Below are 14,025 nucleotides of genomic sequence, written 5' to 3'. Positions count from 1 at the left end.
GAGTTGGGGTCGAGAATAGTTGGTTTGTGGTCTCGAGATTGTGATGTGAGATTGATCCGATCGCCTCGAAAGTAAGGATATGTGGTCCGAGGACCCTAGGGATTGGGTCGAGGCGTTGAGACCTGCAATGGTTTGAATGGTATGCTCGGATGTACTCGTAAGAGGTATATGGGTCAGGGCAATGGGGAACCGAAAACCCAAGTGTGGGTGTGGTGTCAAGAAACTTGAATATTGGAATTTGGGTGTATGGTATGTTCTAAGGATGAGAATTCCTTGAGATTGAAGTGTTAAGGCTCGTGTGGGGACACGAAACCGATGCATGACCAGTCCGAGAAAGGATTAGTGGAGTATCCCTATGTTAGGGATTTGTCGAGCATGTTCGAGAGAATAGAGTTGCCCCTTGGAAGTGGTACAGTGAGGTTCTATGGGAAGTGTGCATGTAATGCATTTGTATGTCATGGTCAGTGAAGACATGACGTAAGCAAAATCTGGAAGGACTCTGAGGGGAGTCGGGATGCTAGATGTATCTGATACGATGTGATCGTATTGTCATGATGATCCCGGAGAGGATGTGCTTAGGGTATGAGTGGACCCTAGCGGGTGTTTGTATGAGATGGAAATCCCAAGTGGATCGAGCTGGAATCCAGGGAAATCCAGATTTGGGATTAAGAAGTCGGGCATGCGTTAATATGCGTGTGAGAGCCATCAGGTTAGAAGTCCTAGTTGTGAAGGGCCAAAAGACCGTTCATGTGATTGATGGATGAGGGGCCAATCAAAACTCTCATTATGACGCTTGGGGTCTGGTGGGACGCCTAAGGTCAGGAGATGAGAGGTGAATAGACCCTCATTATGATGCCTGCGGTCATGATAACGTCTAAGGTCTCGAGATCTTTGATGGGAGACGAGGAGGTCACCCAATGAAGGGTATGAACAGGTGTGTGGGTCGAGGGTGATGAGTGTGTGGCAACAGGACATCCATGGGCTATGCGCGCACAAGAAATGCCAACTTTGGATGCTGAATGGGCATGGGCATGGTGAGTGATGTGGAGGCCCCGAAATTTTAGTTCCAAGTCATGGAAGCCCGAGCAAGGCATGCGGGAAGGCCAGGTCGGGCAGAGTGACTGAATGCATACGTGGGTGTGCAACGAGAGACGGGAGGTCTCGATTTACCTGGAGGGTAATGGTAGGTGTTCTATGGCTATGGGTACAGAGCTTGAGATAGGCTCAGCATGTTGGTTGTGGATTGAGAGATTGTTGATAATCAAGCTCTGGGATGAGCTAGGTGGTGAAATGAATCATGATGGATTTGGATCCACTGTTATGGAAAGTTGGAGCTTTCAAATGTTGAGTGAGAGTCGTGAGGTATGATCTTGTGGGGTAAGATCATGAGACCTCAAGATGTGAAGTGGTTTAAGAGTCTCTTAAGCAGGTAAGAGATGCAGAGTCTTGAGAAGCAAGGCTCATGATATGAGCTTGAGGTTATCAAGGCAAGGATAACCAAGTAAGATGGCTTGGGTAAGATGGTGGTGGAACCATCATAGCTCAGGGAGGTTTTAAGTAGCTTTGATGCTATGGGTGCAAGGCTCGATGTGACGGATTTGATGCTATGGACCGTGTGGCAGAGGACTAAGGAGTTGGCTCGCGTTGAGAGCAAGTGGCCCATGGGCCTGAGCAATTTAGTGAACTGCAGGTGACGGTCAGATGCCAAAGATCTGGAGTAGCACCTTAGGAAATTTGGTCAGGTGAGACCGATAGCCTTTTGCAAGGGATAGGACATCTAGAGTAGTTTTATGGAGAAATCGCAGAACGCGGTAATGTTCTGATAGACTAGTAGCCGAGTAAGAAGCTTGGTGGGGTGATGCTACGAGGTGCGAAGCAGACAGTGGGACCTGAGTCATGCTGTAGGAAACTGTTGTTGGGCCAGTGTAAGGGAGCAACACGGTATTGATGATTAGGTGTTGACTTTCTGAAGCACAGGCCAACACGATGGGAAACCAGTGTTGGGCCAGTGTATGGGAGTGTGGGAGTCACACGGTAGTGATGACCAGGTGTTGGCTCGCTTAAAGCATGGGGCAACACAGTGAATATGCAGATGGTCAGGGGCTGAAGATCTGTGAGATGCACGATAGGGGTGGCGAAAGCGGTGGTCAGTTCTGCAACTCAGCTGCGAGTAATAGGCGGTGTTGAGGCGGTTTAACGAATGTTGATGCGTTATAGCATCTCGAGATGTTTGCGAAAGAAACCTGTGGAAAAGAAACAGGTCTAGCGTGGGAATAACGCTACAGTTGATGCCTACGGTTGACGGGTCTAATGTTAAGGACCACTGGATATAGACAGTTAGTTCACAGGAGGGACTGCAGCCCTCTATGTGGAGTAACCCGTCTGCGGTGGAGACGATTAGATGCCGAAAACCTGGGGTGTGCTGTAGGTTATGTTTGGGCCAAACCTAAATTTCCGAGAGGGTTGAAGTATCGTGGTAGTGCCTTTTGTTGTCATGGTAGCAGAAGGTTTGTAAATCGGTTGGGTGATGTCTTGTAATGTGATATCAAGATGCGTAGCGATGCTCCTTGCTAAAGGATGCTAATACAGTTGTGGTTAAATTTGACTGAAATGGTTATGGTAAATTTGGATGATGGACCCAGTGTGACCTTGCGATAATGCGGGAAGATGGGTTTATTGGTGGAGTTGGCAAATGGCTCCAGAATGTTACGTAAGTGCCGTGGAGGGCGAGACTTACGAGTTGGAAGCCAACCATGAGAGGAGATTATTGAAGCGTGCGAAGGTTTCAAGTAAAGGAGATCTCTAATTCTGTGATGTGAGTTGTGGCAGGCTGAACAAGTGGATAAGGCACGGTTCAAAATCCATGAAGGGTTGAAATTGCACAGTCTAGTGTGATCCTGATTGTGTCGGTGAGAAAATGAGGAAGTATCCTCATGCAGCACTGGATGGGTTTTCAGTTGTTGACACGGGATCAGTGGCCAGGTGGTAGCACCTAATGGCAATGATAGGAGCGTGAGGCTCGAGGGCTGTGATGTAAAGCCTTGTTGATTGACCGTGTACATAAAAGTTCAGTGGGTCTTGGTGGCTAGACCAGGCGAATTTTGAGAAAGAGATCCAAAATAATAAAAGATGATTGGTCAGGGCAGAATTGTGCCGCTTGAAGGAGTGTTACTCCGTAGCGGGAGTTATAGATGGTAGTGTTGAAATGTAGCCTGGGTAGAACTTGAGATGTTCTTCCAAGAAAAGTTGAGCATGGGGCAACAGTGTAGGATGAACTTCCTAAGGCGCTCCAACTTTATCAGGAGAGATCACCCGGGGAAAGCCAGCGTAATGGCAAGTACCTGAGTAGGAAGATGAGTCCTATGGTATTAAGTGGAAGTGTGGGTTCCACGGGATTAACATGGGGTGATTTCCAGTGAGTGGAGCTTAAATCGAGGCAATAGTCGATGATTGCAAGTGTAGTGCCTGGAGGAAGGTTGTGTTGGTTGTGAGCCGAGCGATCCGGCTAGAGCTAATTGAGTTGGTCAGATGAAAGTTGAGGGCGAACTTAAAATGTCGCCAGTGGGTGACAAGAGCTCGAAAGAAGAGCTTGTGGGACGAAATTGGTTCCTAGATATGGTGTTTAGGTGATGAGATCACCTAATAGCTGTGGGTGATACAGCTAAAGGGACGCCTTGTGTGGGAAATTGATAAGATTTGACCTCGTGGTTAGGGATTAATGGTTGTGAAGAAAGTATCTAGTGGAGTCGATTGGTGACCGGCCGGGGGTAGCCGATGGCGACCGAAGACGCTGACTGGTGATAGGGGTAGCAGCAATGCAACGTCTGGCTATGGTGGTGTGGCGTCGTGAAAGCAGTCGGCCAATAGCGTAGGTGGCTCTGGAGTCGCGGTTGCAGTTGAATGTAGCGCCAAGCGATGGCAAGAGGTCGTCTTAGCTGATGATGGTGGCATAGAGCCCATGTGGTTGCTCATCGAGTGGTGTGAGATGATTGAAGCAAAAGTTATAAAAGTCCGGGAGAAGCTAGAGTCTCTTAGGGAATTAGCTAGTTGCTATAAGCATAGCAAAGTGATATGTGGAAGGCGGCCTAAGAGTGGGGTCGTGCTGGTTGCGATGACCAGTGAGATTCATGGAGTAGCGAGTTTTTCGAGGTGACATAGTAGTGTCATCGTCGCTGTCAGGGAAAAGATGTTGTCAGGAAGGTCAAAGGTAACTATTGTGCATGGTAGGACCTCGAAGCTGAGTGTGAATGGCCATGAAGGCTGGTGCCTGTGAAATTTGAGATGCAAGGAAATTCGTTGCTGTCATGGTGTTGTCCTTGTCGAGGAGGACAGAGGGAACCATTATGCATGGTTTAAGTCAGGTGTTTATTACGGATTGAGAATGAATTTGATTTAAGATGGCTGGAAGTGTCGTGCCTTTAGAGTAAAAGGCTCTGTTGAGAAATGGTGAGAATTGAAAGGTCCCAATGAAATTGAAGCTGGACGAGTAAATTCAGCTAGAAGACCGCTACAAGAGTGGGGGTGTAACCATGCTAGCTTGTGATGGTGCGGACCAAAGGCACAATCATCCTGCAGGTGCGATGCAATAAGTGATTGTGCAGATGGTAATAAGCCAATCACTTGTGCCACGCACCGTGGGTGATGACGAGGGCCGATTAATGGTTCCGCGACTTTAAGCGCAATGGTAGGATCCCTGACTTGTGGTAGGGTTATCAGCCAAAGTAAGACCTAGCATGGAGCATGATTGTAAAAGCTGAAATGGGGCGAAAAATTGAAGGGGGGTTGCTCAGTGAAAAGTCCCTTGGTATGGGTATGAGACCCTTACGAGCGTGCAATATCGGCCAGAAAAGAAGGCCAAAGTATTCTGTGTGCTTATGAGAGAAACTCCTGGTTGGGAGAAGATTGTGGCCCGAGCATGGTTAAGCTCGAAGTGAGAATGAAATGGTGCGTGCATCGCCAAACTCAAGGTGGTCTCGAGTAGTGCATGTGTGGTTGAAATGTGAAATAACCTAGCATGGTGTTGAGTATATCGATTATGCATAATCGTATCGATAAATAAGGGTCGGTTGGTCAAGGTAATAGACTATGTATGGAATGGTCGAACCTGGCTGGGTGGGCCAATTGGTTGCTTCCCGTGAATTGCTAGCATGGTTAGTTGATCGGTAATGAGAGATTGCCATGAGGATCGACTCAAACTATGCATGCTTGTGATTAATGGCAGTATGCCATGGTGGAATGGGTGTCAGAGTGTCTTGTGGGCACTAAAAGACACATTGCGGCCGATGATCAGTGCTAAGACGTTGCTGGTTGGACCAGCATAAAATCGTGGCCATGTGTGTTTGGCAATGGGAAACGTTGCCGTGTGTGATCGGCGTAAAATCGTGGTAGACTGATCAATGATGCAATGTTAGCAAGAGTTCGTTTTGATTGATGGGAAAATGGGAAGTAAAATGCAAAGCGACGCTTCGAGGCAGAGAAAATCCATCCAGAAATGGATATCGTTGCAGTAAGCATGACCAGCGACCAGTGGTGCGATTTGGCTGGAGGCCAAGGCGGTATTCGGTTGGTGAATGTCCTCGAGAGGCGGAGGACCAAATGCCTAAGTGAAGCCTTGAGGTGGGAATAACCCAAGGTAAAGGCTGAGAAATGGTTCAGCTATGAGATTCTCGAGCAGGGGATTCGGAGAGTAGCCGGAGAATGTGATTATCTTGGGCAAGAGATTAAGGCAAAGTGAATTTCGTCCTTTAAGGGGGGTGGAATGTAATACCCCATATTACATGGTGTTGAAAATAAATAATTTTGATTATTTTGAAAGGATCTCAGGTGGTCCGGGAAGCCCAAGAGCCGGTTTCGAGAAATTAATTAATAAAATTACCGAATTAGCAACCGGGAATTGGATGTCCAGAGAAGAGGGGAAGAGATTAGTGAGCGTCTCGAGATGAGGGTAATGACGCTGGAAGCGGTCCGACCGGGAATAATTTTCGAAATAATTTCGATACAAGTCCGAATGGGTGCCAGTCCCGAATGGTCGTAGAAGACCTCCGGGAAGCTGAAGGTATCCTAAGGGTTGTCCGGTTTTGCGAGTAAGGCAACCCTGAAGCGTTTTCGGGTTGAATAGAGATCCCACGCAGGCGCCGGGACAAAATTGATATTCCCAAGTAAGTGTCGGTTATTAATTTTTGGGAAAATCAATAATCGAAGTGGTGTGATGATAATTAATTAAAACTTGGAGGGTCCAAGTGTAATTATAAAATCCCCAAGTGTAATTAGAAGATTCCTCAAGGGAATTAATGAGAAATTAGTGGGGTTAAGTGTGTAATTTATAAGTGTATATATATATATATATATATGGACGCGCGCACTGGAGGCAAGTTGCAGTAAAATTTGAAATCAAATTTCAAAATGTGAGGCATTTTGCCGAGAGCGAGAACAGAGAAGAGAGTGAATGAGAGAGGGAGCTCGGGGCCGGGAATGTGATCGAGAGAGAGGGAGAACGAGTGAGGGAAATGGTGGCCGGTCGATGGCCGACCAGCGACCTGCAACCAGCGGCAGTGGCGGACGCTTGAGGCATCGGTCGTGGCTAAGGCAGAGGCGGTGGTGCGGGGATGTGCTGAGGCGGCCGTCGATGGCTCAGGTGCGGGTTGCAGCAGCTCACGGTGATGATGACGGCGGTTGCCGAAGGCCACAGCTGTGACGACAGAGGCAGGCAATCGGCCATGGCAGCTTGCTGGTGCGGCTGTGCTTGCGGGCGGTGGTTCGCGATGGCTCATGCCTGCGACGGTGGAGGCCGGTAGTGGCCGGAGATAGGCGTGATGACTGGCGGAGGGCCGGATGGAGGTGGTCGGTAGCGACCGTGCACGGTTGCAGGCGGGTCGGCGCACAGAGGAAGAAGACGCGCGCGGGAAGCCAAGGAGGAAGAAAGGAAAAATAAAAGAAAAAGAAATAAAGGAAAAAGAAAATAAAGAAAATTTGGGAAAATAGGAGGAAATTCCAGAAAATTCTAGAAAAAGTCTAGAAATTATTTCGGGACACGAGGAGCGTGTTAGAGGCTTGAGATCCGAAATTTAGGTGCGAGGTGGCAGCTCAAGAGGCAACGCCGGTGTAGGCAATTGGTCGAATTTCTTCTCCAGATTGATTGAGGTAAATTTATAATTCCTTTTCAAATTAATTTCCATTATTTGAGATAATATGGAATAGGTTATGGTTGGATTACGACCATAGTTGGGGTTGTTTGTAGTTGTTGGCGAGTGGATTTTGCGGTGAATAACAAACGCGTAGGCCCTAATGTGATGTTAATAGAGTTGTGGTTTTGTGTATTTGCCTCTAGATTCGACTGGGAAGGCAATAACCCTAGAGGAACTTGAGGTTCAGGCTGGAGTTCGTGTCGAAGCAGAGATGAGGCTCCGAGCCAGGTAAGGGATAGCCCCATGTGGAGGTGGCTTTGCAAGTTGGTAAATATGTTCGATAATGTTTTTATGTTGCGTTTGCATGTAGTGGTTAACAGTTGCGTGATGCGAGAACTAGTGGACCTATGGCCATATGGAGAACTAGTGATGTGGAGGCTGATAGGTTGATGCCTCAAACCTTGGTGGGTTGTGAGGATGCGTGGGTCTAGCCTCATTTGCATGCATTTGACATACATAAACATGGTTATATTCATATTTTCATGCGTTGCACCCTTACTAAGTCTTTATGACTCATGAGGTTTTACCTCATGTGTAGATGTTGCAAGTCCAAATGCAAGCAGGGATGGCGCCAGGAGGCTGTTGTGGCAACTAGTTGTGTTGCCCAAGTTGTGTATTTTATTATCTCTTGTATATACCATTGGGAGTAAATGTATGTGTTGTTGAGCGTTAAATGTATTTAATTGTTGTAATCATCATAGTGTGATAAATGATTGTGAGATTGTTCGTTGTATATGGCTTAGTTGGACAAGCTGAGTTTTGGACCAAGTAAATATCAGCGAGGTATGTTCTCATAAATCCCCAATACTCAGCGAAGTGTTTGTTATACTACCTTTGTGCCTGGGTCACCTCTGACTTGCTATGAGGCGAGCTAAAGAGAGGTGAAGCTCGCTCGGGTTTCGGGTCTCAGTTCGCTGAGTTTTTCTTGTTTGAGTTGAGACTGATTCCTGAATGGAGCGAAGGGAAGGACGAAGCCTAGTTCCCACCTAGAGCGTTTCCTATTGAAACATAGTTCAACCCTTCAGTTGTGGTTCGTCGGGTGAGTAATCCGGTCGATTATTTATCGGTGACGTCCATAAGTGGGAGCGGGTCGTTACATAGTCACTGAAGACAATCTATTAGGGGTTGTATTAGTCGCTCCAGGATGATCACGTCCACGACATCCACCATATCTCTTGAGTTGTGAGACTTCTCAACTTGCTAGCCATTCTTATCTTCTAGTTTGCAAACTGCATCATGTGCACCCCTATGGTCATCAAAGTCAATAAAAGCATAACCTAGCCGCCTTTTTGCAACCTAAACACTGCATGTAACTCCAAACATGCAGAATTCATCTTCAAGCTCTCACTCAGTGACTTATGTGTGTAAGTTTCCAATGTAGACAGAAGACATCTTGGCGTTCCTAAAACCCTAGACCAGAACAACAGTACCATACAACTAGAACAACCACAATGCAATGCAACCAAAGAGAATGATTTCAGATCAGAGTTATCGAAAGGATGCGAATGTGATGCGTCACTGTCAGCGACTTTGACCTTGATTCAGTTGCCCAAGAAGATAGAATGCACAAAGGGAAGGTCAGATCTGGTGAAGTTCTCGTCAGATCTGGTAGATCTATGCTGTCATCATTGGATATGATTAGTTGGAGCTGGAGACGAGTGCTGAGATGATGGCGAGCGGGCAACAAGCACATATCTGTTGAAGAGATGCGATCCTGTTTGCCTCACCTTGCGTTGTGTCGCGTCTAAGTTGTTGTTGGAACTGGAGGAGTCATCAGAAGGAGGCATCGCAAGAAGGACATTAAGAAAGATGCATTGCGGTTGCAACAATCAAGACACTGACTGAAGGTGACAGCAACAGCGGCAGTGGCTGTTTAAGAAGCTAGGGTTTTTTTTTTTTCCTTTTAATAAAAGGCTAGGGTTAGGGTTTTGGCTGTGATACCATTAAAATAAAAGAATGTGGAAGTGTATTTCATAAATGAGGTGTACAATTTCTTCTATACATGCATCCTATTCTAATGTAAGGAAACAGTATATTCTTAGGATATACACAAAATACATACAAATCTTCTAAGTATATATAGTTAATATAAAGATCATAAGCAAATATCATGATCCTCTTAACAATAACTATATATTTTTGTTATTCCTGGGGATGCAGTTAGATGATACGATACTAAAAACAATTGAGATAGCTCCAGATCAAGAATTAAGGGAAGCTAGAGATTTGATCCTGCGCGTTCGCAGGAGGGACTTGTACCAGGTATTCAAGCTCAAGTGTGTATTTCAATCAATCTTAATTATTTCATGTCTAAGAGTCTCAGTTGCAGTCTCATAACATGCATCAAGTTGACAGGCTTGGTTTTGACCATTGAGAGCTGTGAAAGGTGAAGTTTAAGCTAGATCTTTCATTTATACATGCAGTTCTGTAATGAGTATACAGTTCCTAAAGACACAGTTGAAAATTTCAAAGATGTTACAGCACAGGATATTGTTTGCTCACAGGTGCTTACACAAACTTTGTTATTGATGTTCTATACATACCTGGGTTTTTTTGCTATAGACGAGGGTGGGTTTTCTCATTTTGGGACACTGGGTGATCTTTATTGTGCAGAAAACTAGTGGAGTCATTTTAAGAGAGGAAGATGTTGCCATTTGCAATGTCAGGATTGATTTGACACGTGGGAGGCTTAATCCTCTTGAGAGGTATTTTAAATTATAACAGGTTATTTATGCTAATTTCGTGGTTCACCCCTTCCTATCCCCTCTCTCACACAATATGCTCATTAACTGAATATTCTCTCTTTCTTTTGCATGTACGGACTCTTTCAGCATCAATTTTTTTAAGGTATGGTGTTCAATTTTATTGCAGGAACTCTTCATGACTCGTTCTTGCCTATGCTTAATGCTCTTCCTTTATCGTCTCCTTGGTTAAATGTTGATTCCTGTATGGCGTGATGATTATATGATTTTCAGATGGCCTATGAAGTGAACTTTGGTTTTGGGTGCTTGTCCATTGAGCATGTCAATGATTTTCATAGTTATAAGCAGGGCAACACAGCACTATTTTACAATTACAATCCTGTTGTGCACAAAAGAAACTTGGAAACAAATTGGTGATTGTGTTTTCTTATCTACCATGGAAAAGAAGTGGAGAAACTGCTGAAATAATAAACAGAGATTAGGACCACAAATGTTTTGTTTCTTACTGTTCCCTGTGCATGTTGCCTAAAATGCAATATTGGGTGTTACCATGATAAAATTCACTGCATGTTGTTATTAATGATGAGTTAGAACAGAAATGTGTTAGATATTGTTGGAGAAGATAAAGGAAAAATGAGAAATAATTTCAAGCTGTAAACGAGTAGATAAAGAGATAAGAATATGAGATTAATATGAGAAAAGATTGAAAAAGTTCGAACCAAGAAGATAAAGGGAGGGAAGGATAAAGCCTGTCCTAGTTCAAATAAATTCTAATCTGGAATATGTTGTTATCTAAATTGTTGTAATCTACTCCTGTATTTTAGGAGAATTTTCAGGGGATTGTGTGTATATATAAGTGCATCTCTCGGATCAATGAAAGTATGGAAGTACATCCTTTTCATTAAAGCTTCCAACATTCCTTTTATTTTTCAGATATATATATATATATATCTGGGAATAGATATTTGATTGATTGCTTAAAATTTCTATATGCAGATGAAAGTTTAAGTAGTATGGCATTTCAGCTTTGAGTGCGATTATCTATTAATTTTATGTTAATATTTGAAGGCTACAAAGTACTTTTAAGCAAGCCCTAAGATTTAACTCGACTTGTTATGTCTTCATTTAGGGGCACGTTCCACTGATAACATTGACATGCTTTTTTGTTTCTTTTTCTCATTTTACATAGCAAGTTAAACTCACGCTGACAGAATAGAATACTGGTTAATCTGCTGAAGCTGAGTAAGCTGATCTATTTTTTCCTAGTAGGTTTAATAAATGTAATGGGCCTTCTTGGTCATCTAAATCAGATGGAAGTTTCATTTCTTGGTATTTATTTCCTGCATTGTATTTGTGACGATTACAATCTCACGGTGAAGTGATTATTCTTGGACTGTTTAAGCTTTAAGAATACCAAATAATTGCAAACCTAGAGACCAGCAAGAATTTCACAGAGTTAACATAAGATACCATACAATGCAGGATTAAAAACCTCAAATTTGTAGGTATTTGGAAACCGAAAGACAGGGTCGGCCACATGTGTGTTCTGTTATTCTCTCATCAATACCAGTATTCAATATTGGAGATGTAGATTTTGATTCGATTCATAACACCTATGCAAAACTAAACAGATTAGGAATCCTGTTCTAATTAGGAGTTAATTTGTCCTACTTTGCGTCTATAAACACGTGGGCATAATTTTTGTAATCGAAACCTTCTCAAATAGCGAAAAACACCTAGTGTGGTCATGGGAGTAAGCATTCTTTTCTGAACCACGTAAATTTTGTCTTTGTGTGCGTGCGATTTTGTTTCAAGCTTTTTCTTTATTGCTTGATTCGCTCCCTAACATTCAGTTGAATTTGTACTACTTTGTGTGAATCATTAACTTTCTTCTTACTCCCTAATAGAATCTATCCTTTCTAACAGCTATACTTAATTTTCTTCAGGACTATGACAGTGAGGAGAAGTTCTCGATTCCTGATGATCGCATCAGCCACTTGCTCCCAACATCTTATCAAGATATGATAGTGAGGGTGTACTCGAAGAAGCCAGAGCTGGTCAGCACATTATACCACAGTGCGGTTCTTTGTTTTCTCTGCATTTTTATCTGACTAACACAGAATTATTCTAAACAAAATGCAGGTAGGAGCAATTTCCGAGGCTTTTGAAAATTTTCAGCTGAAAACGTACGGAATCAAACCACAGGTGCATGCGACCCCAGAAAAGAAAAAACGGCGCATGTGAGGTAATACATTATTGGCATTAAGCTCTCACCTATTCATTCTTTTTACCAAAAAGCTTCGGTCCCAAACCATCTATGATCTGTTTGCTAGGTCTCAAATTCAAATTGGAGTATTACTGCAAAGTTGCCGGCTTTTCTTGAAGGACGTACTGCATTATATATATATATATATATGTATGTGTGTGTGTGTTGAATCTCAATACCATCGAGCCTTTCTATTCAACTGTGTGGGTATTTTGCATAGTAAAAGTTTTCTGAAGTATTACTTTTGGAGTTGGTGTGATTGTCCATCTCGTAAGTGTAGCCATTAAACCCTTTTTTGTTCCATAGTTTTCTAGAAAGCTTAGGGGGTGTTTGGCCTAATGGTTTGATCTGTTATAGGCTTCGTATGCGGTTTGATTGCTTATAAGCTATTAGTTTAGCATATAAGCTATCAAGCTTATTTTTTTACATATTTGGCATCATCAACAGTTTAAAAGCTATACAGTATAAATGCTAATCTAATAGTGTTTGTAAAAGGCCATCACCCACCAACTTTGCAAAAACAATGCCAAGGACTTTTTGAGTTGACCAATTCATTTACAATTTTACCCTCTTACATTTTCAATATTTACATCTCCTATCCCTTTTCTTCCATCTTCCCTTCAGCGCCTCCTCCATTATTGTCGTGCCAAATCTCCTTAATAAACGGTCATCATCTCTGCCCAACACCATAAGACGCCTAGCATTGTTGCCAGATCTTGACGAAGCCACTGTCGTTGCCTCCCAATGGTATCACTAGATCTCAACAAAGCCATGGTCAACGTCACCGCCTAGAGTTGCAAGGCCTAATGCCATCATCGCAGCCCAGTGTTGCAATCTGGCTCCTCGTCGCTGGATTTGGATGAATCATATACATATACATAATTATATATACATATAGTCACTTAAATAATCAAATTTTCATACATATATATATATACATATAAAAATAAGAAATTTTATATAATATCTCAACATGTATATTAAAAATTTATATAAATTAAATCTAAATTTATACCTAACGTATTATATTAATATATTTTAATAATTATATATAATTTATTAACATGTAATTGTAAGTATTTTAATAATTGGACATCAATTTATAAATTATTTGATTAAAAATTAATATTTTTTAGAGTTTTATTTGTATTATTCAGCTCATGTTTATTTTAGTTTTTTTTCTGAAGTTCTTATAGTTTATTAGGTTTTACAAAGTAAATATATAATTTTTAATTAATAATTTAAAAATATATTTATTCAAACACTTTATCTACTTAAATACTACCTAACTTAAAATTTTAAATAACTTAAAAGCTACCTCAAGAAATGCATAGTCAAACTAAGCCAAAAGTTATTGAATGGCAATAGTTTATAAGTTACCTAACTTATGTTTTGATACGCTTGGTAACATTTAATAACTTAAATGTTATTTAGCTTTTAAGCAAATTCAGCAGCGTTTGAAAAAAGCTCTCTCTCAACTTTTTCAAATAAACTCTTAGGAACTTATTGCGTCAACCAAGCAAATGTCAAATTTATCCTCAAACATTTCAAATATTTGCACACTCTACCCCTTTTCTTATCTTTGTCTTCTTTCTAACTAAACCCATCCTCAGCTTCCTCCATCGCTGCTAAGGCCTTCGTCTCTTCCATGGCAACCAGCGACTATCACCTCCAACCTCATCCCCTATCCCCATCAATCGGTGCCTCTAGAACTATCCCCAACTGTCGCCGTCTTCGGCCTCCATTGCTACCTTCTCCATGTCTTTTGCCGTCATCTGCCTCCTCCATCAACTTCGTCGTCGTCCGTCACCCACAACTCCATCGTCCATCACTACCTCCTCCATCGTTGACATTCCCATCCCCAATCGTTTTA

The 14,025-nt window shown here is 42.7% G+C and overlaps 1 protein-coding gene across 2 annotated transcripts in view; it reads left to right on the top strand.

Annotated features, from left to right (window-relative positions):
* The window catches only part of LOC127799470 (uncharacterized), an 89,518-nt gene extending 76,938 nt beyond the window's left edge, over positions 1-12,580 (top strand). For both annotated transcript variants that reach the window (XM_052333525.1, XM_052333526.1), the window contains exons 14-20: positions 9,345-9,446; positions 9,608-9,688; positions 9,798-9,889; positions 10,016-10,031; positions 11,833-11,943; positions 12,029-12,131; positions 12,220-12,580. In XM_052333525.1, coding sequence (XP_052189485.1) covers positions 9,345-9,446; positions 9,608-9,688; positions 9,798-9,889; positions 10,016-10,031; positions 11,833-11,943; positions 12,029-12,130 — 504 coding nt within the window. In that variant the 3' untranslated portion in view covers position 12,131; positions 12,220-12,580. The remainder of the gene's footprint in view (positions 1-9,344; positions 9,447-9,607; positions 9,689-9,797; positions 9,890-10,015; positions 10,032-11,832; positions 11,944-12,028; positions 12,132-12,219) is intronic.
* Positions 12,581-14,025: the final 1,445 nt, after the last annotated feature.

The sequence above is a fragment of the Diospyros lotus genome, chromosome 4, assembly GCF_014633365.1.
Source record: "Diospyros lotus cultivar Yz01 chromosome 4, ASM1463336v1, whole genome shotgun sequence".
Classification (NCBI taxonomy): domain Eukaryota; kingdom Viridiplantae; phylum Streptophyta; class Magnoliopsida; order Ericales; family Ebenaceae; genus Diospyros; species Diospyros lotus.
Note: the sequence above shows the minus strand (reverse complement) of the source record. Positions and strands in the feature narration are given on the sequence as shown.